Here is a 25,594-nt window from a genome sequence, read left to right as displayed (position 1 = left end):
AAATGTTTTTTATGATTGCTTCTCAAGGTACTCCAACAAGCCATTTATCACCAAAACTGGATAAATCTAGAAGCATCTCATTGGACAAGAATGACAAAATGATGGATTGCATCCTTCAGCAGTCCAGAGACACAACTCAACCGGATGCTTGCTCAGCCAGTGAAAGTCAGTTCTTTGCTATGCACAGAGCAGCCACAAGGATGGAGCTCTCCTCGTGAGGAAGCAGCTGCAACGGATGGAGGGTTCTCTAGGTGCCACTACCAGGGATTTATTTTTATGAAAAATAAGAACATTCACTTTCTTTTTGACTCACATCCAGATGTCCTTAGGCAGGGCCAGTGTAAGGATATTAGGCAATCTAGCCTCACACCCCTCAATTAACTTTTAGATCCTGACACCCCTCTGGAGATTATGATAATTAAACTCAACAATCATGATCACCCCAATGTCGCCCCTCCCACAAGAATCCTGTGGAAAACATGTTATTGTACATTAAATGTTTCAATATTAAACATTGTAGCCCAATATTCATGGGGTTTAACCGGGCAGGTGTCTTTCCTGCCTGGTTAAAACCCACTGAGCTGTCTAGCTGAAGATATTCAGTTGTGCCACTGAATATTGCTGCTAACTGGCCATTTCCTAAACAGCAGAGCCATAACTTAGCCAGTTAGCAGCGCTATTCAGTCATTAACTGGCTAAGTAATTGCACAAAGTTAACTGGGCACCAGTCTGAACATTAGCTGGTGCATGGTTAACTTCTTGGTCAGCGCACATACTTATATATTCAATGTCAGGAGCCATATATGCATTGGCATTTAATATCTGTGGTTAGTTCAGCCTGTGGCTGTGAGTGGCTTACTTCCTGCCACGGGCTGAATACAAACACACACAAACATACATAGGGCTATTTCCAAAACTTGCTTATCCTCCCTGTAAGTAAAAGTGCCAGCTGGTAGTTCTTGAGTTTGTGTGGCTGTCTTGCTTTGAAAGTAGCTGTTCTTCGCCACTCTCAAAGAAGCTGCTGCTCTAAATAACTTCCCAGTTTGTCTTATGGTTAAACCACTCTGAGGGAAGGCATCCCAGCAACCAATTACCTTATAGTGAAATCAGTATTTAGAATACCACCACAAAATACCTATCTATACAACATCAGTTAGTTTATTACTACAAAATCACAACAAACCAGAAACACACAAAAAAGGAAAACTGTCCAGAATCTTATTTACAGCAGTAAAAACTATAATCTATATAGATCTCCCAGCTCCTGCAGAGATAAATATTTCATAAAGAGCAAAGGGAATAATTATACACATATTTACAAAAGAGAGAAGAACCAAACAGCAATTAAATCCCAGGAGTGACACTTGCATCACATACTAGTCAACTACTTGAATTGTCAGGAGGTAAACATGCAGTCATCTAGACTTGCACCCACATCTTCTCTGTTTCTCCTATCAATCTGGGGAGACTATCCTTAGAGACTGTTCACACTCCATTACTCTGTGAGGAGATCCTCATCCCCAAATCTTCAGAAAGAGCTGGCTTTTCTCTTTCTTCACTGAGCAGTGCAAATCTGATTCCCTTCAGTGACTGTGAGGTAAGAGGCAGATGGAGGTAGGGCTGCAGCCTTTCTCTGATTATGTCATCAATCCAGTTCAAAACATTAAGGACCAGTGGGATTAGACCCAGATTTCAATGATGTCTTCGTGCTCCATACCAAGCTCCGCCGGGGTTTTCTTACCAGTCAGCTTGTGGCCTTCAAAAAGGAAGGTGACATTGCGGTCCTGCAACCCCATGGCCTGTCTATACTGGTCCATGAGTTTCTTCAGTGGATCTGTCTGCAAAGCCAGATAAATACATTGAAAGTCAGACTATGTAAAGACTAGCCAGACATCAAATGTTCAGACAGAGAAAAGTGCAGAATATAAAAATTAAACTATACAACACACATTCAGCCAGGGAATAAATCATGCTTCACAATTGCTTGCTTATTTCATTAATGGAAAATCTTGCACTTAGTTTTGTACTTTTTGGCTGACATATGCAGTGGTATAGTTCATTGGTTGTGAGATAGCAGATAGCAGTGTTCATAAAAACATTTTAGTAGATGCAAGGTGCTATCTCTTTGCAACTTCCCCTCTCCCCCCTCCCTCCCCCCCCCATGAGCTCTGCTCAGCTGGTAAGTCCCTCCTATCTGTGCCCTTCTCTTCAACTGCCAACTCCAGACTCCGTCCCTTCTGCCTTGCTGCACCATATGCTTAGAACAAGCTGCCTGAATCCCTACGGTGGGCTTTGTCTCTGGCAGTGTTCAAGGTCCAGTTAAAAGCCCACCTCTTAGAATGCTCTCGACTCCTAACTCCTCTCACCTTGGGTTCTGCATCTCCAACCCTATATGTTATGTCTGCTTGTCCAAGTTAGATTGTAAGCTCTTCCAAGCAGGGACAGTCTATAAATGTCAAAATGTTTCAGCGCTATAGAAGTAATAAGTAGTAGTAGTAGCCAGTGTTGGATTAGCATAGGTTCAAAAAGCCTTCTCATCTACCAAGGCATCGTTAATCTAGCATTATTACCACCGAAGCTACCCAGAAGTAATGAAGGATCAGGAAAAACTAACTTCAAGGAATAAAGGCACATCCTACATCTTGTTTCTGAAAAAAAAAAAAAAGTAAAACACAAAATTTGAGCATGTTTTTGTAAGGCAGAAGTAGTCAACTAGTAACAAAGGTTGAGGGGGAGACACCTGCAACAGGAAAATGAGATGAGAGCTAAATAATATACTCCTCATTTTTATAGTGCTACAGAATTTATGCAATACCGTACAGTGATTATAAATCTTGAGCTAGAGTACATCCCTGTTAGAAGGTGCTTTCAGAAGTGATGTCAGAAACTATAGACCTAAGGTAGGTGTCAGGCAAAATTGGCAGAGTTTGCAGATGACACAAAGCTATGCCGGGCAATCAAATCGCAGAAGGACAGTGAGGAACTCCAGAGCGACTTGAGCCGATTGGAGAATTGGGCAGATAAATGGCAGATGAAGTTTAATGTGGAAAAATGCAAAGTGATGCACTTAGGCAGAAAAAATAAAGAACACAAGTATAGTATGTCAGGTGCAACTCTGGGAAAAACCGAACAGGAAAGGGTGTATTAATCAATAGGACCCTGAAGCCGTTGGCGCAATGCATGGCGGCAGCGAAGAACGCGAATAGAATGCTAGGCATGATAAAGAAGGGAATCACGAGTAGATCGGAGAAAGTAATAATGCCGCTTTATAGAGCGATGGTCAGACCACACTTGGAATACTGCGTCCAACATTGGTCTCCATACCTAAAGAAGGATATAAAAATGCTCGAGAGGGTGCAGAGACGAGCAACGAAGCTAATAAAGGGCATGGAGAACTTGGAATACGAGGAACGACTTAAGAGACTGGGATTGTTCTCCCTTAAGAAGAGGAGACTGCGAGGGGATATGGTTAAGACTTTCAAAATACTGAAAGGAATCGACAAAATAGAGCAGGAAAAAAAATTATTTACAATGTCCAATGTGACACGGACAAGAGGACATGGATTGAAGCTAAGGGGGACAAGTTCAGGACAAATATCAGGAAGTTCTGCTTCACGCAACGAGTGGTGGACACCTGGAATGCTCTCCCACCGTTCTAGGATTTAAGGGTAAGTTAGATGTACTCCTAGAGAGCGGACAAATATGGAAGTGGAAGGAACCCGAAGGATGAGCTTCCCAGTGTACTGCACGGACTGCCACATGTATGACTACCTCCCCTCCGGGCAGCAGTCATATGTGTGCGGACGATGCCAGGAACTGGAGAGCTTGAAGAGCGAAGTCAGTTGACTGAAGCTCAGGATCCAGGAGCTGGAGGGACTCTACATCTCCGAAGCCCCCTTCCAGACAGCCGAAGACCCCATGCGAGAGGGGTGCATCGAGGAACAAGTCAGGGAGCTCGAGAGGTTCATCGAGGATGCCTACAGGAGAGTGGAAGAACAGGAGCATGGAAATGAGGAAGACACACAGAGCAGAGGACAAGAAACATCTGACACCAAGGTAGAGGATACCCATGGAGGAACCTTGCTGGAAGAAACGAAGAACACCAAGGACACAGACCTGCGACCGACACGGAGGCTGAAAGAAGGGAAATCTGCAATCCTGGTGGGAGACTCAATCCTGAGGCACGTTGACAGTCACATAGCAGGAGGGAGAGAGGATAGGCTAGTGACCTGTCTCCCAGGAGCAAGAACAAAGGACATCGTTGACAAGATTGAGAGAATCCTGGAAGGAGCAGAGACGGAAGAGACAGCAGTGATAGTCCACGTCAGGACGAACGATGTCACCAGGAGGGACTACAGCAAGAATGCACTGACTGAACAATTCAAGATCTTAGGAAGGAAACTGAAGATGAGGACCCAGAGGATAGCCTTCTCAGAGATCCTGCCAGTACCAAGGGCAGAAACGAAGAGGCAGACGGAGCTACAATCAATTAATGCATGGATGAGAAAATGGTGTGAGGAAGAGGGATTTCTCTTCATGAGGAACTGGACAACGTTCTGGGGAAAGAACAAGCTTTTCAAGAAGGATGGTCTACACCTGAGCAAGGCGGGAACTAGACAACTAGCAAATAACTTCAGAAGAGTGATAGAGCAAGCTTTAAACTAAGTAGTAGGGGAAAGCCGACAGTCGACCTGGTATCGACGATTCAGGAAACAGTACCCAGTGAGGGGAAAGATTTTGGGGAAGACCCAAGTGGCAAGCAACAGACTATGAACAAACAAGGGAGTCAGATGAAGCGAGAGGGGGAAAGGATGAACATACTGGAAGGGGAAGTCAAAACGGGACTGGATGATGAGAAAGAACAAGAGGAGGACAATAGGAACATGCCACAAGGGGAAGGCAATAGGAATCTACCACAAAGAGAGGACAAAAGAGACAATACTCAGGAGTTGGCAGGCCAGGAAGGGGACAGAATGAAGCATGAAATGCAAGGGAAAATAGAAAGGAAGGGAAAATGCCAGGACTTGAACTGCATGTATACTAATGCAAGGAGCCTAAAGAACAAAATGGGGGAATTAGAAGTCATGGCCAATAATGAGAGACTAGACATCATAGGGATCACAGAAACATGGTGGAACGAGGAAAACAAATGGGACATAGTACTGCCAGGATACAAACTCTACCGAAAAGACAGGACTTACCAGAAGGGGGGAGGAATAGCACTATACATAAGGGATACCATTCACTCAACCACTGTGGACACAGCAGAGACAAATGCCCAACTGGAGTCATTGTGGATCAAAGTACCAGGAAGCAACGGATCCGAGATAAAGATGGGACTGTTCTACCGTCCACCTGGGCAAACTGAAGCTGAAGATACAGAAATGGTAGCCGAGCTGAGAAGGGAATGCAAGAACCCAAACACCATAGTTATGGGAGATTTCAACTATCCTGGGATAGACTGGTGTCTTGGAAATTCAAAATGTGCAAGGGAAACGGAGTTCCTGGAAGCAGTCCAGGACTGCTTCATGGAACAACTAGTCGAGGCACCAACGAGAGGATCAGCGACTCTGGATCTGATCCTCAATGGGCTGAAAGGCCCCGCGAAGGATGTGGAGATCATAGGACCACTAGGAACCAGTGACCACAACATGATTCAGTTCAAAGTGCAAGTAGGACTACCTATGGGAAAGAGAACCAAGGCAACAACATTTAACTTCAAGAAAGGGAACTATGATGCCATGAGACAAATGGTGAGAAAGAAGCTCAGAAACAGCTCCAAGGAAACTCGGACTGTGGAGCAAGCCTGGTCCCTATTCAAGGACACAGTAAACAAGGCACAAAACCTATATATACCAAGATTTAGGAAAGGTTCCAAGAAGAATCAGACAAAGGACCCTGCATGGATAACCAGTGAAGTAAAGAAAGTGATAGGAGACAAGAAAAAATCATTTCGGAAGTGGAAAAAAGACAAAACCGAAGGAAATTGGAGAGAGCACAGGAAGCATCAAAAAGAATGTCACCAAGTAGTCAGGAAAGCCAAGAAAGAGTATGAGGAGAGACTAGCCAAGGAAGCAAGAAATTTCAAACCATTTTTCCGATATGTGAAAGGGAAACAGCCAGCGAGGGAGGAGGTGGGGCCCCTGGATGAGGGTGACCGGAAGGGAGTGGTGAAAGAGGAAAAAGAGGTGGCTGGTAGACTAAACAAGTTCTTCTCGTCGGTCTTTACAATAGAGGACACATCCAGTGTGCCAGAACCGGAAAAAATCTTCAGGGGAGATCAAGGGGGAAATTATCATGCATGGAGGTAAGCCTCGAAGACGTTCTCAGGCAGATAGATAGATTAAGAACGGACAAAGCTCCGGGCCCAGACGGGATCCACCCGAGAATACTGAAAGAGCTCAGAGATGAAACAGCAGAGTTACTGCAGCATATTTGCAACCTGTCCTTGAGAACAGGGGTAATCCCGGAGGATTGGAAGATAGCGAATGTTACACCGATCTTCAAAAAAGGATCGAGAGGCGACCCGGGAAACTACAGACCGGTGAGCTTAACCTCTGTTCCGGGGAAGATGGTCGAATCAATGATCAGGGAAGGTATCAATGAGCATATAGAAAAAAATAATCTGATGAGATCGAGCCAGCATGGTTTCTGTAAAGGCCGATCATGCCAGACAAATCTACTGCATTTCTTTGAGGGGATAAGTAAGCAATTGGACCAAGGTGACCCAGTAGACATTATATATCTAGATTTCCAAAAAGCCTTTGACAAGGTGCCCCATGAACGCTTACTGAAGAAACTGTGGAGTCACGGAGTGGAAGGGGACGTGTACAGATGGATCAAAAATTGGCTGGCGGACAGGAAACAGAGGGTAGGAGTAAAGGGGCACTACTCTGACTGGATAGGGGTCACAAGTGGTGTTCCGCAAGGGTCAGTGCTGGGACCATTGCTGTTCAATATATTTATTAATGATCTAGAAACGGGGACAAAGTGCAAAGTTATCAAGTTCGCGGATGACACAAAACTCTCCAGCAGGGCCAGAACTGTTGAGGAATGCAAAGAACTGCAGAGCAACCTGAACAAACTGAGTGAGTGGGCAAAAAAATGGCAGATGAGCTTCAATGTGGAGAAATGTAAGGTCTTGCACATAGGGAAGGGGAACTCCATGTACAGCTATACGATGGGAGGGAGGGTACTCGGGGAAGGCAGCCAAGAAAAAGATCTGGGGGTATTGGTGGATAACACAATGAAGCCGGCGGCACAATGTGCAGCGGCCTCAAAAAAAAGCGAACAGAATGTTGGGCATTATCAAAAAAGGTATCACTACCAGAACAAAAGAAGTTATCTTGCCACTGTATCGAGCAATGGTGCGCCCACATCTGGAATACTGCGTCCAATACTGGTCGCCATACCTCAAGAAGGACATGGCAATACTCGAGAGGGTCCAGAGGAGGGCAACGAGGATGATAAAGGGTATGGAGAACCTTTCATATGCCGAACGGTTAGACAGGCTGGGGCTCTTTACCCTGGAGAAGCGGAGACTGAGAGGGGACATGATAGAAACTTATAAAATCATGAAAGGCATAGAGAAGGTGGAGACTAGCAGGGACAACTAAAACAAGAGGTCATTCAGAAAAACTGAGAGGAGACAGATTCATAACGAATGCAAGGAGGTTCTTCTTCACTCAGAGGGTGGTGGACACCTGGAACGCGCTTCCCGGAGAGGTGATAAGACAGAGTACAATTCTGGGGTTCAAAAAGGGACTGGATGACTTCCTGGAAGCGAAGGGGATAACAGGGTACAGATAGAGGTTTACCTTACAGGACATTGAGCGAATAGGGTATGGATATTTTAGGTTAGGTAGGGAACACTTTCAGGTCATGGACCTGGGGGGCACGATGGACCCCTGGTCTGACCCGGCAGAGGCAACGCTTATGTTCTTATGTACATCTCCTTATGAGTAAATGTCCAGTCACTTCCTTAGCATTAGTCCATGTTTAACATAATATACCAGCAGACTAATGTAAACTAGTTCATCAATTTTACAAATTCTTTAGGGCTTCAGACATGCCATCAGCGAACATGTCTGAAGCCCTAAAGAATTTGTAAAATTGATGAACTAGTTTACATTAGTCTGCTGGTATATTACATCTCCTTATGAGTGGCATAAAGTGACATAGGTAAGGGTAAGCTAGATGCACATCTCCTTATGAGAAGCTTAGAGTGATATGGGGACTAAAACTATGCCAGGGTACACCTGGCGGGGCCTCCGCGTTTGCGGATTGCCAAACTTGATGGACCTAGGGTCTGTTCCGGAGATGGCACTTCTTATGTTCTTATTACATAGAAGAAATTACTGAATATACAGATAGTCATTAGTCATGGTTTAATAGAGCAAAGCCAATATGGACTTAGCCAAGAGATAGCTTGCCTCACCAATCTGCTAATTTTTTGAAAGCACGAATAAATGTGAATACTGTATAGGCGAACCAATTAATATAATGTATCTGGATTTAAAAAAAAAAAATTCTTAAAGCATTAAATAAAAGTCCCCCATGACAGACTCCCGAGGAAATTAAAAAGTCAATATTCAAATGTGGACTGGAAGCTGGTTAAAAGATGGAAAACAAAGAGTAGGGCTAAATGATTAATAAGAGAGAGATGAACGGTAGAATGCCCCAAGGATCTTTACTAGTGCTTTTAAAATCTGATGTTGTCATTCCCCAGCCTTACTCTTGTCATCCTGGCTCATTGGCGATCCTTCTACCAAGGTAAAACAGTTGGTGTTCAGTCATAGAAACAGAACAAAATGAAGGCAGATAAAGACCATATAGTCTTCCCATCCCATGGGGTATGGCCTAAGGGATCTGACCAATTGGAATCTTAGACCGCTCCCAGTGCTTCCCAGAATGCACTGGGAGAGAGGCCTAAGATTCTGGTTGGCCTAGGTGCCTAATGCCTCTCCTATGGGAGGGGCCTTAAGTGCCTGGGCCAATCAGGGCCTTAGGCCCCTGCCTGGTGCATCCCACTAGGCACTGGGAAGGGGAAGGCCCGCCATTCTGTGGAGGCGGTCTGCTGGCCGGAGGGAGTAAGCATGCCTCCGGCTGGCCAACAAAAAAAGGCCAATCATGGCCTTAGGCTCCTCCCTCAGTATCCTGGATACAGAGGGAGGTGCTTAAGGCCTGATCGACTCAGACGCCTTGGAGGGGCCTTAGGAGTCTGAACCAATCAGGACTTTGACCCCTCCCCGTGCATTACATGATGCACCGGGGAGGGGAAGGGCCATCATTTAGACAGGCAAGCCTGAAGCATGAGCCAGAGAGCAGGCTTCCTGCTTCCAACGTTTTAAAGGAAGGTTCGGGCAGGGGGAGGAAGAGCATCCAGTGGCAGGAAAGAGTGAGCATCCCTCCTGCCATTTTTGGGAGATTTTTTTTTGGGGGGCATGCCATGGGGGGTGTTCTGCATGGCAGATTGTGCATGTGTAACACACACACAACCCCTGTCCCTGTTAGGGCTCTGCGCAAGATTGATTGGTTGCATTTGTATGCAAACTTGATAGCGCATCAATCGCTGCAGGAGAATCAGCCAACAGTGATCGAGTTGCTAGCCCTATGTCTACTGTGCTACATTCTCATGCTTTGCTCACTACACAATGTTTGCCATCCCACGTCTACTACACTAGGTTCTACCTTGTAACATACCATACTGTCATGTCATTCTAGGTTAGCCATACTTGTATACTATATCTATCATGCTATGTTTCCCATGCCATGTTTTGTATATATAATACTAGATATGCCAAGCTATGCGGGTGTATATATATAATACTATGTTTGACAAGCTATGTTATAGCAAGATAAACTTGGATATGTGAAAACTCAATAATGTTCCAAAATACACTTTCACAAGAAAGAATCAAAGAATGTCATATAAAACATAAACAGTGCTGCTTTAGTTTAAATAGGATGTGTCTCAAAAAATGGAAGAAAAGGTGGTCCAACGTGGTTGGGTGATAACCTCACTGGCAAAAAACCTCCATTGCACTCCCAAAGTGTAAAAACCTTAAGCAGGGCTATTTGTGCAAGGTGATAGAAGAAATAAACTTTCAACTTATCTTGCTCCGCCCCTCTCCCAGACCAGCGGGGGACCCGAATTAAAAAAATCTAAAGCACCAATGGCGCACAGCCTTTACCGGACCCCCTCCAGCCACCAGCAGGAGTTCCTGGGGAGAGTTGCTCCGCCCCGAAGCCCAGAGACTCTCATCGCTCTCCTCAGAAGCAGCTCCCTGCCTTCGGGGTTGCTCCTCTCTTCGGCCCGGTGACTTCGGGTAGCGTGGGAGCCCTGCTCCGCCCCGAATTCCCCTGCTGGACTGAGTTTTCTTCAAGAGCAGCACCTCTGCCATCGGGTGCTGCTCCTCACTCCAACCGCCACTTCGGGCCGCGTGGGAGCCGTTGCTCCGCCCCCGAAGCCCAGAGACTCTCATCGTTCTCCTCAGAAAGCAGCTCCCTGTCTTCGGGGCTGCTCCTCTCTTCGGCCTGGTGACTTCGGGCAGCGTGGGAGCCCTGCTCCGCCCCCGAATTCCCCTGCTGGACCGAGCTTTCTTTGAGAGTAGCACCTCTGCCATCGGGTGCTGCTCCTCACTCCAACCGCCACTTCGGGCCACGTGGGAGCCGTTGCTCCGCCCCGAAGCCCAGAGACTCTCATCGCTCTCCTCAGAAGCAGCTCCCTGTCTTCGGGGCTGCTCCTCTCTTCGGCCCGGTGACTTCGGGCAGCGAGGGAACCCTGCTCCGCCCCCGAATTCCCCTGCTGGACCGAGTTTTCTTCGAGAGCAGCACCTCTGCCATCGGGTGCTGCTCCTCACTCCAACCGTCACTTCGGGCCGCGTGGGAGCCGTTGCTCGGCCCCTGAAGTCCAGAGACTCTCATCGCTGTCCTCAGAAGCAGCTCCCTGCCTTCGGGGCTGCTCCTCTCTTTGGCCCAGTGACTTCGGGCAGCGTGGGAGCCCTGCTCTGCCCCCGAATTCCTTCACTCTGGCCTCTTATCCTCCTTCTCTGCTCCCTCAAACACTTCCCTCTCCCAAAAACCTCTTCCCAAACTCTCCCAATGCTACATTCCCCAACAACATCTGTCCTGGGCTCAGAATTCCCATGCTAGTATCCTCCAGACCCCATCATTTCAAAAAGCATCGAGGTGCAAACCTCTCCTCCCTAAAACCTGTTCCCCCAGCAAACCTGCCCATCCTTACCTCTGACTCTCTCACCCCAGTCCCTACTCTCTATTGTAATGCCAGGTCCGTCAGAAATAAGACCCAAATAGTAAAAGATTTACTTGAGGATTTTGATCCGGGTTTTTTGTGCATCACTGAATCATGGATCGAAAAAGATGACTTACTCACACAAAATGAACTCTGTCCCCCAGGCTACCACGGTCTTTTCTCTCCTAGATTAAATTGAAAAAGAGGAGGTCTAGCCCTTCTCTACAAATCATTCTTTAATGTTGAGGTCTTAGAAAAGGGTAGTCACCCCTCCCTGGAATTCATGCTAGCCTCAATAAACGACAAACTTCGCTCCCACCCATTAGGCATCCTGCTACTTTACCGCCCACCCAACCCCTGGAATAAATCCTCTGATTTTGTTCTTGAGACCATAACAAAGGCCTATCTAAAATTCCAAAGACTACTGATCATAGGTGACATAAACCTTCACCTAGACGACAACACCAACAATGACTCAACTGAGTTCAAAGACTTCCTCACCTCCTTACGCTTCACTGCTTCCCCGCCCACCTCTACCCATGAAAAGGGGCACTCCATTGACATCATTAGCTTTCTTGACCTGAATGAGCATAAAACTTCCACAGATACGATCCGTTGGGAACATGTCCCCTGGTCGGATCACCTCCTAGGCTCTTTCTGCCTCTCTGTCTTCATGTCAGCCCTTGATACCCCAACCCGTGCCACAAACTCCATCACCTACCGCAAAAAGATCTCAAATGAACTATTCTGGTCCCAGTTTCTCAATAAACTCCCTCCCTTCCCACTCACACGAACCCTGACTCAATCTGGCACAACTGGGTGACTCTTTCCGAATCCATGTACCGTGCCCTTGCCCCTCTAACCACTAAACCCATCTCCTATTCTCACAAGGCTCCCTGGTACCTCCCTTACCACTGAAAATTAAAACAGAAATGTCGGGCCCTGGAACGGAGATGGAAAAAAACAAAATCCCCCCTAGATAAGCAATCTTGGAGAGAAAACATCAAATCCTACAACTCCGTACTAAAAAAAGCTAGGAAGAATTACTATGGAGACAAAATCTCCAGGTCAAAAAACCAAAACAGTACACTGTTCCACATCTGGCGGAACCTAACTTCTAAAAATGACTCCGCCCCCTCCCCCCCCTCCCATCTCCAAATGACCTAGCCAAATTTTTCAACGAGAAGATCACTACCATAAAGAGCTCGTTTCCCTCAGCTATCTCCTACAACTCTCTCCCCCCTAAAGACTCCGACGCTATCCCTGCCGACAGATCATGGACTACATTCGAACTTGTATCCGAGACCCAGATCTCTAAACTTTGCCTCAAACTTAAATCCTGCAAGTGCATCCTAGATCCCTTCCCATCCTACCTTTACGAAAAAATCCCTACACAGGCCATCTCTTCCCTTACTAACCTCATAAACAAAGTCTTACTATCGGGCCTGTTCTCCACCAAAATGGGACACATTGCCTTATCCCCTCTTCTGAAAAAACCCGATCTTGACCCTTCCTCACCATCGAACTATCGCCCCATATCAAACATCCCTCTTTTAACAAAACTTCTAGAAACCATAGTCGCCACTCAGCTCTCCTCTTACCTAGAGAGATTCTCCATTCTCCAACACTACCAATACGGATTTAGGCCCAATTTCAGCACCGAGTCCCTCCTAGTTTCCCTAATCTCAAAGGTGCAACAACTACACGGCCGAAACAAATTTTCTGTTCTCCTACAGTTTGATCTCTCCGCGGCTTTCGACGTCGTGCATCACGACATACTAATCTACCAACTTTCCGAGATTGGGATAGACTCTTCTGTCCTAAAGTGGTTCTCAAACTTCCTTCGCGATCGTTCCTACATTGTCAACACAAACAGCTCCAAATCCGCTTCATGGACACCATCCTGTGGTGTTCCACAGGGCTCTCCCCTATCCCCTATTCTCTTCAACATATATATGACCTCCCTGAAGCTCCTTAAACTATCCCCCCTTGAAACAATTTACACATAGGCAGACGATATCCTCATCCTCCTCGAAACAGATCCAAACCTTACAAACCTCCAAGAGAACATCACATCATGCATAATGAGACTTCACGCCTGGTCCCTCTCAGTTCAGATGAAATTAAATGAATCAAAAACAAAATTACTCTGGCTCGGCCCAAAATTAGCTCACCTGCCCGCCCTCTTCACCCTACCCACAGGCCCTGCTCTACACCTTGAGTTCTCAAGCAAGGTCCTTGGCATCACTATCGACTCCTCCCTTTCCCTCAACGATCACCTGAATTCCCTGGCAAAATCTTGTTTTTTCAGCCTCCACATGCTGAGGAAAGTTAGATCCTATTTTCACCAAAAGCATTTCACCATCCTTGTACAATCCATCATCCTATCCAAACTCGATTATTGTAACGCCATCTACTTAGGCCTAACGAAAAAAAGTCTTCGCAGACTCCAGCTTATCCAGAACACTGCGGCTAAGCTGATTTTTGCTAAACGCAAATATGACCACGTCTCCCCTCTACTTACCAATCTTCACTGGCTCCCAGTACTTTCCAGAATTCATTTCAAATGCTCCTGCCTGGCTTTCAAGATCATTCACGGCATCCTTCCGCCCCTAATCCCTCTATCCTTCCTCGCCCCGACACCAACTACCACCAGATCTGCCCACAGACATAAACTATCCTTCCCCTCTCTACACGGCATCCTCCACGCAGGTAAACTGGGTAGATCCCTCCTCTCCAAAATCACCGGCCTCTGAAACGACCTCACTGTCCCGCTGCGGAACCTGGACTCCCTCCAACTATTCCGAAAACAACTGAAAACCTGGCTTTTCTCTAGCATATAATAATCTCTTCTCCTGATTACATCTCCTCTTTTTATGCTTTGTAAACTCTTTCTCTTCTCTCTTCCCATATTTTTAAAACTCTGTAAACCGTGTCAAGCTCCACTTCAGTGGAGAAGATGCGGTATATAAACCTAAGGCTTAGTTTAGTTTAGTTCTGCTGATCGGTACACAGACGGTGGCTAGCGTTTCACGAGTCTGCTGCCTCAGGGTGTAAAAAATCTGATCAAACTAGAGCCAGCTATGTTAACCATGCTTTTAACACAATGTACATCATGTTATGTCTTACCATATCATGTTATGTCTTACCATATCTTATTATGTTGTGTTTGGCCATGCTTTGTTGACTGTTTTGCCATCCCTGTCAGACAATGTCCTGCCATGCCAGGTTTACAACACCTTGTATAAAAACACTTCAATATGTATGTAAACTTGTAACCCGTTCTGAGCTCCCCTGCGAGGACAGGATATAAAACCAAATAAATAAACAAACAAACAAAGATGGACTTGGGAAAATCTACTGCTTATTTATAGGATAATCAGCATATAATTCTTTTTACTCTTTTTGGATCTTGCAAGTACTCGTGATCTGGATTGGCTACTTTTGGAAACAGGATATTGGACGATGGACCTTTGGTCTGTCCCAGTATGGCAACTCTTTATGTTATTGTTTTCCCTCAGTATCCCAAGATTATCTTGAATTCACCAAATATGCTGCAACTTATCTTGCGCTCTTTCATTGGAATTCCCTCCTGACCATTCTGCAGATGACGTTTTCCTACAGGAAATTTAAGTCTAGACTTATTTCTTCAACTTAGCCTTCAACAATTTCATAACCCTGCAGTTGCTAAGTCATAGATAAGATTATGGCTCACTTTTCTACCTGGTATACTGGAGTTATCTGTTATTCCTCTCTCTCCAATATTATATTGTACAACACTTTGGTTTATATTGTCAAAAGGCAGCATTAGGAAGCTTAATAAATAAAGTATATATTTACAAATGATCTGGAGATAGTAGGAATACGTGAAGTGAACAAATTTGCAGATGACACCAAACTTTTCAAAGTTGTTAAATCAGAAATGGATTGTGAGAAACTGCAGCAGGACCTTGCTAAACAGACCGAGTATCCAAATGGTGGATGAAATTTAATGTGAACAAGTACAAAGTGATGGGCATACGGATGAACAACCCAAACTATAGCTGCAAGATGTTAGATTGATATTAGGAGTCACCACCCAAGAAAAGGATCGAGGGGCCATTGTGGACAATACACTGAAAACCTCTATTCACTGTTTGGCAGTAGCCACAAAAAGACCAGAATGTTAAGAATTATTAAGAAAGGAATGGGGATTTAAAGAATATCATAATAACTTTATATTGTTCCTTAGTATGTCCGCATCTTGAGAGTGATTCTGGTTACCACATCTCAAAAAATATATAGCAGTATTACAAAGGTAAAGAAAAGGGCAACCAAAATGATAAAGGAGATGGAATGACTCTCCTATGGTGAAGGCCTAAAGAGTTTAGGACTCTTCATTTTGAAGAAGAGACTGCTGAGGGGAGATATGATAGAAGTTTATACAATCCTAAATAAACTGAAATGAGTTGACACAATCAGTTGTTTACTCTTTCAAAACATACAAAGACTAAGGGGCACTTCATGAAATTACTAAGTAATGTATTTAAAATGAAATCAGAAAAAAACAGTAGTATTTTTCAACTCAATACAAAATTAAGCTCTGTTGTATCATTGCTGGAGGATGTAGTAAAAGGGGCTAGCATAGCTGGGTTTAAGAAAAAGCTATGGAAAAATTTTGGGAGGAAAAGTCCATATTAAAGCAGACTTAGGGAAATCCATTGGGTGAGAGCAGCATGGAATCTAAACATAAAAACATGATGGCAGATAAAGGCCAAATGACCCATCCAGTCTGCCCATTCACAGTAACCATTATATCTTCTTCTCTCTACGAGATCCCAGGCTTTCTTGAAATCAGACACAGTCTCTGTCTCCACCACCTCTACCGGGAGACTGTTCCACGCATCTACCACCCTTTCTGTAAAAAAGTATTTTCTTACATTACTCCTGAGTGTATCACCTCTTAACTTCATCCTATGCCCTCTCATTCCAGAGCTTCCTTTAAATGAAAGAGACTCGACTCATGCGCATTTACATCATGTAGGTCAGTGATTCCCAACCCTGTCCTGGAGGAACACCAGGCCAATCGGGTTTTCAGGCTAGCCCTAATGAATATGCATGAGAGAGATTTGCATATGATGGAAGTGATAGGCATGCAAATTTGCTTCATGCATATTCATTAGGGCTAGCCTGAAAACCCAATTGGCCTGGTGTTCCTCCAGGACAAGGTTGGGAACCACTGATGTAGGTATTTAAATGTCTCTTATCATATCTCCCCTCTCCCGCCTTTCCTCTAAAGTACACATATTGAGATCTTTAAGTCTATCCTCATACGCCTTATGATGAAGACCACGCACCATTTTAGTAGCCTTCCTCTAGACCGACGCCATCCTTTTTATATCTTTTTGAAGGTGCGGCCTCCAGAATTGTACACAATATTCTAAATGAGGTCTCACCACAGTCTTATACAGGAGCATCAATACCTCCTTTTTCCTACTGGCCATACCTTTCCCTATGCATCCCAGCATCCTTCTAACTTTTGCCGTCACCTTTTCAACCTGTTTGGCCACCTTAAGATCATCACATACAATCACACCCAAGTCCCACTCTTCTGCAATGCACATAAGTTCTTCACCCCTTAAACTGTACCATTCCCTAAGGTTTTTGAAGCCCAAATGCAGGGCCTTGCATTTCTTAACATTAAATTTTTGCTGCCGAAATTGGCCAATGCTGGAAAACAGGATACTGGACTTGATTGATTGATTTATTTATTCAATTTTCTATACCGTTCTCCCAAGGGAGCTCAGAACGGGTTTACATTAATTTATTCAGGTACTCAAGCATTTTTCCCTGTCTGCCTCAGCAGACTCACAATCTACCTAATGTACCTGGGACAATGGGGGGATTAAGTGACTTGCCCAGGGTCACAAGGAGCAGCGTGGGTTTGAACCCACAACCCCAGGGTGCTGAGGCTGTAGCTTTAACCACTGCGCCACACACTCCCCTTTGATCTGAGTCAGCATGGTATTTACTGTGTTCTTATGGTTCTCCTAGGGACAGAGAACTCAAAATGCAGTTATTTATTCACCACCATCCCAAATAGTGAGGGATGTCTAGTAGCGCTATAGAAATGATAAGTAGTAGGTTTACTATAGACTGTGAGAGAGGAACAGATTAGAACTGCTTTTATTTTTCAGATTAATTAGCAGATCCTATGGTAGTAAGAGGGGAAAGTGCTGAGTTAACATACTAAGCTGACAGCAGTTTTATCTTGTAAGCTTTCAACAGCAGCCTATTCTAGTAAAACAGATCATACATGTGTAGATGAGAAAGAACACAAAACCAAAGAAAGTGAGCAGTTGGAAATAGAATGAAAACAGTGAGTGCTATGTTGCTAAAAGGAAGATTTTTAGAGTATTAACTGAGATGGACTATGAGATCATTGAAAGTCAGAGAGAGGTAACAGAGGGAGCATGAGTAACAATCAATCAATCAGTTAAATATTGCCAGATCTCTCCAAGCATTCTTACCCTGTGGATGGTAAGGGCGAGGTGTGATTGCTTCTCATTTCCCTGCACTCGCAAACAGATGTTTTCTCCTGCTGATTCATTCTCCTGTTCTTTGGACCCTGACATCACCACACAATCTGGAAGGAGACAGAGAAGTAATACTGACTCAGTAATCTTAAGTAATCTTAACTTTAATCCTCAGTCAGAGCTGAGTCACCTGCAGAAAGTGAGGGAAAAGACTGATACTTTTGGGATTCAAAGGGATGAGATTGTATTAATTAAATAATCCTGAGAATCAGAGCTATAAGGGTGTCTCTTACATGTAATGTTGGACACAGGCAGATTCAAGGTTGTGGCAGAGAAACACAGTAGTTGATGGCAGATAAAGCACAGTTACTTATCGTAATAAGTGTTATCCAAAGACAGCAGGCAGATATTCTCTACATGTGGGTGACGTCACCGACGGAGCCCCCTAGCGGACATTTTCTCAAGCAGACTTGCTTGAAGATCTTCAAGCTTGCGATTGGACCGCGCATGCGCGAGTGCCCCTCCCGCCCGACCTAGGGCATGCGTCTCCTCAGCGTTGCCTCAGTTCAGATAGCTAGCAAAGAAGCCAACCACGGGGAGGTGGGTGGGTTGCAAGAATATCTGCCTGCTGTCCCTGGATAACACCTGTTACGGTAAGTAACTGTGCTTTATCCCAGGACAAGCAGGCAGCATATTCTCTACATAGAAACATAGAATATGACGGCAGAAAAGGGCCAACGGCCCAACTAGTCTGCCCAATCATGATCCCTTCCACCCTCGAGAAACTATCTACATGTGGGAGACCTCCAAGCTAATCAGAATGGGATGGAGGGAGAGTTGGCAATTTAGGAGAACAGATTTTGCAAAACGGACTGGCCAAAATGGCCATCACGCCTGGAGAAAGCATCCAGACAGTAGTGTGAGGTAAACGTATGAACCGAGGACCAAGTGTCAGCCTTACAGATTTCCTCAATCGGAGTCGAGCGGAGGAAAGCAACAGACGCCGCCATCACTCTGACCTTGTGGCCTGTGACTTGACCCGGCAGGGAGAGACCAGCCTGAGCGTAACAAAAAGAGATACCAGCGGCCAACCAGTTAGAAATGGTCCACTTAGAAACAGAGTGACCCAAGTGATTAGGATCAAAAGAGAGGAACAGCTGGGGAGCAGAACGATAAGGAGCAGTGCGCTTCAAGTAGAAGGCCAGCGCATGCTTACAGGGTGAGAATGGGGCTTCGGGAAAAATCACAGGAAGAACAATGGATTGGTTGATGTGAAACTCAGAAACAACTTTAGGCAAGAACTTAGGATGTGTATGGAGAACCACCTTATCATGATGGAAAATAGTGAAAGGTGGGTCCGCCACCAAGTCTTGAAGCTCACTAACCCGATGGGCAGAAGTGAGGGCAATAAGAAACACAACCTTCCAAGTAAGATACTTCAAGTGAGCCCGCGCTAGTGGCTCGAACGGGGGTTTCATCAAGCGAGCAAGGACCACGTTAAGATCCCAAACCACAGGAGGTTTAAGGGACGGATGAACGTGGAAAAGGCCCTTCATGAAGCGGGAAACCACAGGATGAACAGAGATAGGTTTCTCATCAACCGGTTGATGAAAAGCAGCAATGGCACTAAGGTGGATTCGAACCGAAGAGGATTTGAGTCCAGTGCTAGACAAGTGTAACAGATAATTTAGGACAGCAGATATGGAGGCAGAACGTAGTTCCTGCTGCCGAGTAACACACCAGGAAGAAAAGCGCGTCCACTTCTGATGGTAACAATGGCGAGTGGACTCCTTCCGAGACGCCTCCAGGACGTCCAGCACAGGCTGGGAGAACTGGAACGAGGACATTAAGTCTCGAGGAACCAAGCCGTTAAGTGCAGAGACTGTAGGTTGGGATGAAGTAGAGAACCTCGACTCTGTGTAAGCAGAGAAGGAAAAACAGGCAGAAGAAGAGGCTCCCTGGAACCGAGTTGCAACAGAAGGGAGAACCACGGATGTTGGGGCCACCGAGGAGCTATCAGAATCATGGTGGCACTCGTGGACTTGAGCTTGACGAGAGTCTTCAGAATCAGAGGGAATGGAGGAAACGCATACAGAAACAGGTTTGTCCAATCCAGCAGAAAAGCATCCGCCTCAAGCCTGAGAGGGCTGTAAACCCTGGAGCAGAAGCGGGGCAACTTGTGATTGAGGGGGGACGTGAACAGATCGACGTTCAGAGTCCCCCAATGAGCAAACACCTGATGCAGGGTCGAGGAATGGATGGACCACTCGTGAGGCTGCAAAAGACGACTCAACTTGTCCGCCAGACAATTGTGCTGGCCCTGAATGTATACCACTCGAAGGAATATGTTGCGGCGGATAGCCCAATCCCAGAACCGCATTGCCTCTTGGCACAGGGACAGGGACCCCGTGCCCCCTTGTTTGTTGATATAATTCATGGTGACCTGGTTGTCTGTGCGGACCAGCACCACTCGGTCGTGAAGCAGGTGACAAAAAGCTTTCAGGGCGAGGAAAATCGCTCGAAGCTCCAGCAGATTGATGTGACAAAGGCGGTCGGCACTGGACCAAAGACCCTGAGTGCGAAGACCGTCCAGATGAGCCCCCCAAGCATAGGCCGACGAGTCCGTCGTGAGGACCTTCTGCAGAGGAGGAGCATGAAACAGAAAACCTCTGGAAAGATTGGAAGACAGCATCCACCAACGGGGAGACTTCTTCAAGAAAGGAGTCACGACAATGGTTCCATTGGGACGCCAGAGTCTACTGAGGAATACGGAGGTGAAGTCTGGCAAAAGGAGTCACGTGAACCGTGGAGGCCATATGACCTAGTAAAACCATCAGGAGCCAAGCCGGGGCTGAGGACAGATGGGCCACCCTCCGGCATAAACGAACAAGGGCCTCCTAACGAGGCCGAGGCAAGGAGTGGAGACAAACCGTATCCAGGACCGCTCCAATGAACTCTAGAGACTGGGACGGATAGAGGTGAGACTTGGGGAAGTTCACCTCGAAGCCGAGACTCTGAAGGAGCAAGATGGTTTGATTCGTCGCTCGCATAACTTCATGGCGAGAGGACGCTTTGATCAACCAGTCGTCGAGGTAGGGAAACGCAGTGCCGCAGCTACCACAACTAGACATTTCATGAAAACCCTCGGAGAAGCCGCCAGGCCGAAGGGAAGAACACAATACTGGAGATGGAGATCCCCCACCCGGAATCTCAGATACCGGCGAGAGGTCGGGTGTATTGGAATGTGCATGTACGCCTCTTTGAGGTCCTGCGAGCACAGCCAGTCCCCCTCGTCCAAGAGGGGGTACAACATAGGAAGGGTGAGCATTCTGAACCGTTCCCTGACCAGAAACTTGTTCAGAGCACAGAGGTCCAGGATCGGACGCAGATCCTCCGTCTTCTTGGGTACCAGAAAGTACCGGGAATAAGATCCTCAATTCCACTGGTCCGGAGGAACCTCCTCAACCACCTGAAGGCGAAAAAGGGCCCGAGCTTCCTGCAGAAAGACAGGCAGCTGAGACCGGGCAGAAGGAAACTCTTTTGGAGGAAGGTCCAGGGGTACATGACTGAAGTGAAGGGAGTACCCTCCCGAATGATGGAAAGCACCCAACTGTCGGTGGTAAGACTTTCCCACTGGGTATAGAAATGATGGAGACGGCCCCCAATGGGGAGGGGAGAAGTCTCCAGTAGGAAGGGAGCCCAAAGGCTCAGACTGGAATTGTCAAAAAGATGGCCCAGGCTTTGCCGGACTGGGCCTTAGCTTGACGCTGCTGCTGTTGCTTCGAAGAAGGCCGAGAGAACGCAGGAGTAGATTTCTGCGGATACCTCTGGGGAGGAATTTTATATTGTCAGGTCGGAGGGGTCTTCAGCTTGTCTCACCAGAGAGGCGAAGGACCGTTTGTGGTCCGAGAGGCGCTTAGGGCCGCCTCTATGGAATCATCAAATAGCTCATGACTCACGCAAGGGAGATTGGCTAGACGATCCTGGAGATTCGGATCCATATCCACAATCCTGAGCCAAGCGAGGCGATGCATGGCGATCGCAAAGGCCGTGACCCTCAAGGACAACTCAAAGGTGTCATAGGCCACCTGAAACATATAGAGGCAGAGCTGGGAGAGCATCTCCTCGAGGAGACGAAACTCCGGACGTCGAGAATCCGGCACGTCCGCCTGGAACGAGTGGAGGGTTTCCACACAGAACCGGAGATAGGACATGAAGATAATGTTATAGTTGAGGACATGGTTCACCATCATTGAGTTTTGATAAAGACGGCGACCAAACTTGTCCATCGTACGGCCCACCTGGTCCGGAGGGACGGCTACGTACACCTTCGAAGGGTTGGATTTCTTCAAGGAAGATTCAACCACCAAGGATTAGTGAGAAAGCTGAGAGGTTTCAAAACCCCTGACTGGGATCGTCTGGTAACGGGACTCCAATTTGGAGGGAATAGCCGGGACCGCATAAGGGGTCTCCAGGGTCCAGAGAAATGTTTGCTGGAGAACCTGGTGCAACGGCAAGCGCAGTGCCTCATGAGGCAGATGAGCAACACCCATTTCTGCCAGGAATTCCTGGGTATAATGGGACTCAGACTGGAGGTCCAGGTTCAAGACCCTGCCCATGTCAGAAATGAAACGAGTAAAGGAGGAGTTTCGAGAAGAAGACTCATCCTCCTGAGGAGACCCTGAGCAAGATCTTGGGGCAGCAGAGAAAGATGGAGAAATTTCCCTCGAATAGCATGCCGGAGCCTCGGAGTCCTGCGAATGGGAGATCGAGGAGGCTCGACTAAATCGCCTCGGGGGCATCAAGGAATGACCCCGCAGAAGGTGGGTTGGGGAGGACCCCGGAGTCCGAGGGACCAGCTTGCGGAGCCTCGGGGAAGATGGGGCAAAGGAAAAATCCTCCACCGGCCTCGAAGAAGACCCCTGAGAGGCAGGCATCAGACCCTGCGGGGAATGCACACTAGAGTCCCAACTCGAGGACAAGGGTGTGCATGGAAGGTTTCATGGTCGGAGACCTGCCCCGAAGGGGGGGAGAAGACTGCAGCCTCTTAGAAGGGGCACGCCTCGCCAAAGTAGCGGGTGAAAAGCAGGCCCCCCCGTCATGAACCCTCGTAAAGTCACAGGCCCCGATTCCAGGGACAATGAATCGCTCGAGGGAATCCTGCGAGTCTTGCGGGCATGGCCCCGAGACACAAGTGAAGGATGTTCAGGCAGGTTAGACCGGGGCTGGGTCGAGACCGAGGTCAGAGGCGTCGAGGTCGGGACCAGTTGATTCACCACCGAGGAAAGCTGCGAGGTAAGGATAGCCTTAAGCATGTCCTCAAACATAGGCACCGAGACCAAAAGATGTTGGGTCAGAGGTGCAGCAGTGCGCTCCTTCGGGGGCGTCCTCGAGGAAGAGTATTACCTACGTGAGGAGGCACGCTTAGAATGAGGTCTTGAAGATGCCGATGAGGCGGCACTCGCATGAGACTCTGATGGAGGCTTCTTTGCCGGCACATCTGAGGAGGGAAGAGGAGACTTACCCGAGGCCGGTGTAGCAGGAGGAGCCGAGGCAGAAGCCTTTGAGGTCGAGGGGGACTTCGAGGCCGAGGACTTCGAGGCCGAGGCACCCAATGATGGTGCCGAGGCCGAGCTCGAGGCCTGTCCCGCAGGATCCATTGGGCCAAAAAGTAAGCGAATCTTGGCCACTTGCCGACGAAGAGCCCGCGGTTGCAGAGTCACACAAGATGGGCACGATTCAGCGCGGTGCTCCGCACCCAGGCACTCCACACACCAACGATGGGGGTCGATGATGGAGATCATCCAGTTGCATCTAGTGCAGTTCTTAAACCTGGAATGAGGCTGGGACATAAGAAAAAAGACGACCGGTTAACCCGGTCAAAAAGACAAGGAAAGAAAATAAAATAAAGACGCGAGCACAGCGACTCACCCGAAACAAAACAAATAAGCCACGGTGCAAGAGGGACAATGAGATTGAATGAAATAAGGGAGCAGTGCTTCTGGATCCACGGAAAACATAGAACTGAGGCCACGCTGAGGAGACGCATGCCCTAGGTCGGGCGGGAGGGGCACTCACGCATGCATGGTCCAATCGCAAGCTTGAAGGTCTTCAAGCAAGTCTGCTTGAGAAAGCGTCTGCTAAGGGGCTCCGTCACCCACATGTAGAGAATATGCTGCCTGCTTGTCCTGGGATAAAGACCAATTACACCATTCAGTTTGCCCAGTCATTCTGGACTACACACACACCCCAAATCCATAAGCACAAGATGAACCACATGGCAGTGGGCTTGGACTCTGATAGCCCACTGCCGAAAAATGAAACCCCATCTCTAGCCCCTCCACTTCAGTAATGAAGAAGAAAAAGAGAACCCCCCCTTAAACATTACACAACAAACCAAGAAAAAGGAGAAAATAATAAAAATAAGCATTATTCCTCTTACACATCCTGGACTCCCCCACGCCAACTATATCCAGAGCCCCAGCTCAAACAGGGTTAAAAGGAGTTCAAAATGTTACTCCGTGCTCTCGGCGACAAAGATTGGATATAGGGGTACCAAATCTGAAGAAATTGCCGTTTTTGACGAAGGCTGTGACAGGCCGCTCTCCATTCCATCAGCAGCAGAGCATGCAAGCGGTTTCTCCAGGCCCAAAAGGATGGCAAGGTGTCACTGATCCAAACAGAAAGGATCACCTTCTTTCCCAAGATGCCCATTCTCCTCATAAACTGACGCTGGCCACTACGAGGCAAACGAAAGGCCTCACACTTATTAAGCAAGAGGCCAGCCACAGAAAGTGAAAGGGGACAATCCAAAACTTCTTCAACATAAGACAAATCTTGTCTCCAAAAATGTTTAATTTTCACACAGGACCAAAAGGCATGGAAGAATGAGAGGGGCTGTTGGGAGCATTTAGGACATAAAGGCAAAGCCGTATAGCCAGAAAATACCCACGCTGCGTAAAATACCCACAATGCATCACCTGAAACTAACATTCACGTAAGTCCGCATTAACAAAGATAAGAGCTCCAAAGCAGCGCGTGACATCCCAAGGTCTTGACACCAACGCTGGTGTAATGCATCGCGGTTTACTTGCAACGTAAGACGATGAAAGTCTTTATAAAGGCCAGACACCGTAAACCCATTCTCCAAATAGGGATCGAGAAGCTCCACAAACTTGTCTTCGACAGAGAAAGCCAGTGCAGCGGGTTGGAGAGATCAAATATAATGATGAAGCTGCCGGTAAGCTAGGAAGTCCCCCCACTGAAAAAACACCTATCGAGCTGAGTTGTGTTGACTTCTTCTTTACTATCCTTGTATATAAGCAAACTTTATCCAACAACCAACATTTTTCCATGCTTCCCACTAAATTTTGTCATAATTATATATATTGTATATATTCAAATACAAGTTGATCCGAATATAAATCGAGACTCCCATTTTCCCCCCAAAAAGGAGGAAAAATGGTTCACTTGAATATAAGTCGGGCGGCTTAATATTCAAGTGCCCTGCCCTGCCAGGACCTGCACCCAGCGCCCTCTCCCTCCCGTCAGGCTCTGCACCCAGCCTTCTTCCCTCCATCCCCTGTCAGGCACTGCACACAGCTCCCTTCCCTCACTCCAAGGCTCTCTACCCTGTCCCCCTTCCCTGCCCTGTACATCGTACCTCCTCTGCCGCTGAAATCCCTGGTGGTCCAGAGGTGTAGTGGGCAGGAGCGAGCTTTCTACACTCCTGCCCGGCTGCTAACCCAGTTGATCGCTGCCTGAGTTCCAGCTTCAGTCGCTGAGTGGTACAGAGCGAGAGCTCGGCGCTGAGTGGCTTCCTGAA

General features: G+C 47.1%; 2 protein-coding genes across 6 annotated transcripts in view; one reads left to right on the top strand and one right to left on the bottom strand.

The window, feature by feature from the left end:
• LOC117361434 (arylamine N-acetyltransferase 2-like) overlaps window positions 1–1,015 on the top strand; it is a 29,408-nt gene extending 28,393 nt beyond the window's left edge. The window contains exon 3 of the transcript XR_004539648.1: window positions 28–1,015. The gene's annotated coding sequence lies outside the window, so the exon portion shown is untranslated. The remainder of the gene's footprint in view (window positions 1–27) is intronic.
• Window positions 1,016–1,140: 125 nt separating this feature from the next.
• The window catches only part of NFATC2IP (nuclear factor of activated T cells 2 interacting protein), a 93,469-nt gene continuing 69,015 nt past the window's right edge, over window positions 1,141–25,594 (bottom strand). For all 5 annotated transcript variants that reach the window (XM_033946767.1, XM_033946763.1, XM_033946766.1 and 2 more), the window contains 2 exons: window positions 17,764–17,879; window positions 1,141–1,838 (listed from right to left, as the gene is read on the bottom strand). In XM_033946767.1, coding sequence (XP_033802658.1) covers window positions 1,680–1,838; window positions 17,764–17,879 — 275 coding nt within the window. In that variant the 3' untranslated portion in view covers window positions 1,141–1,679. The remainder of the gene's footprint in view (window positions 1,839–17,763; window positions 17,880–25,594) is intronic.

Source organism: Geotrypetes seraphini, chromosome 5, assembly GCF_902459505.1.
Source record: "Geotrypetes seraphini chromosome 5, aGeoSer1.1, whole genome shotgun sequence".
Taxonomy (NCBI): domain Eukaryota; kingdom Metazoa; phylum Chordata; class Amphibia; order Gymnophiona; family Dermophiidae; genus Geotrypetes; species Geotrypetes seraphini.
The sequence above is the reverse complement of the archived record's forward strand: the minus strand, read 5'-3'. Positions and strand labels throughout refer to the sequence as shown.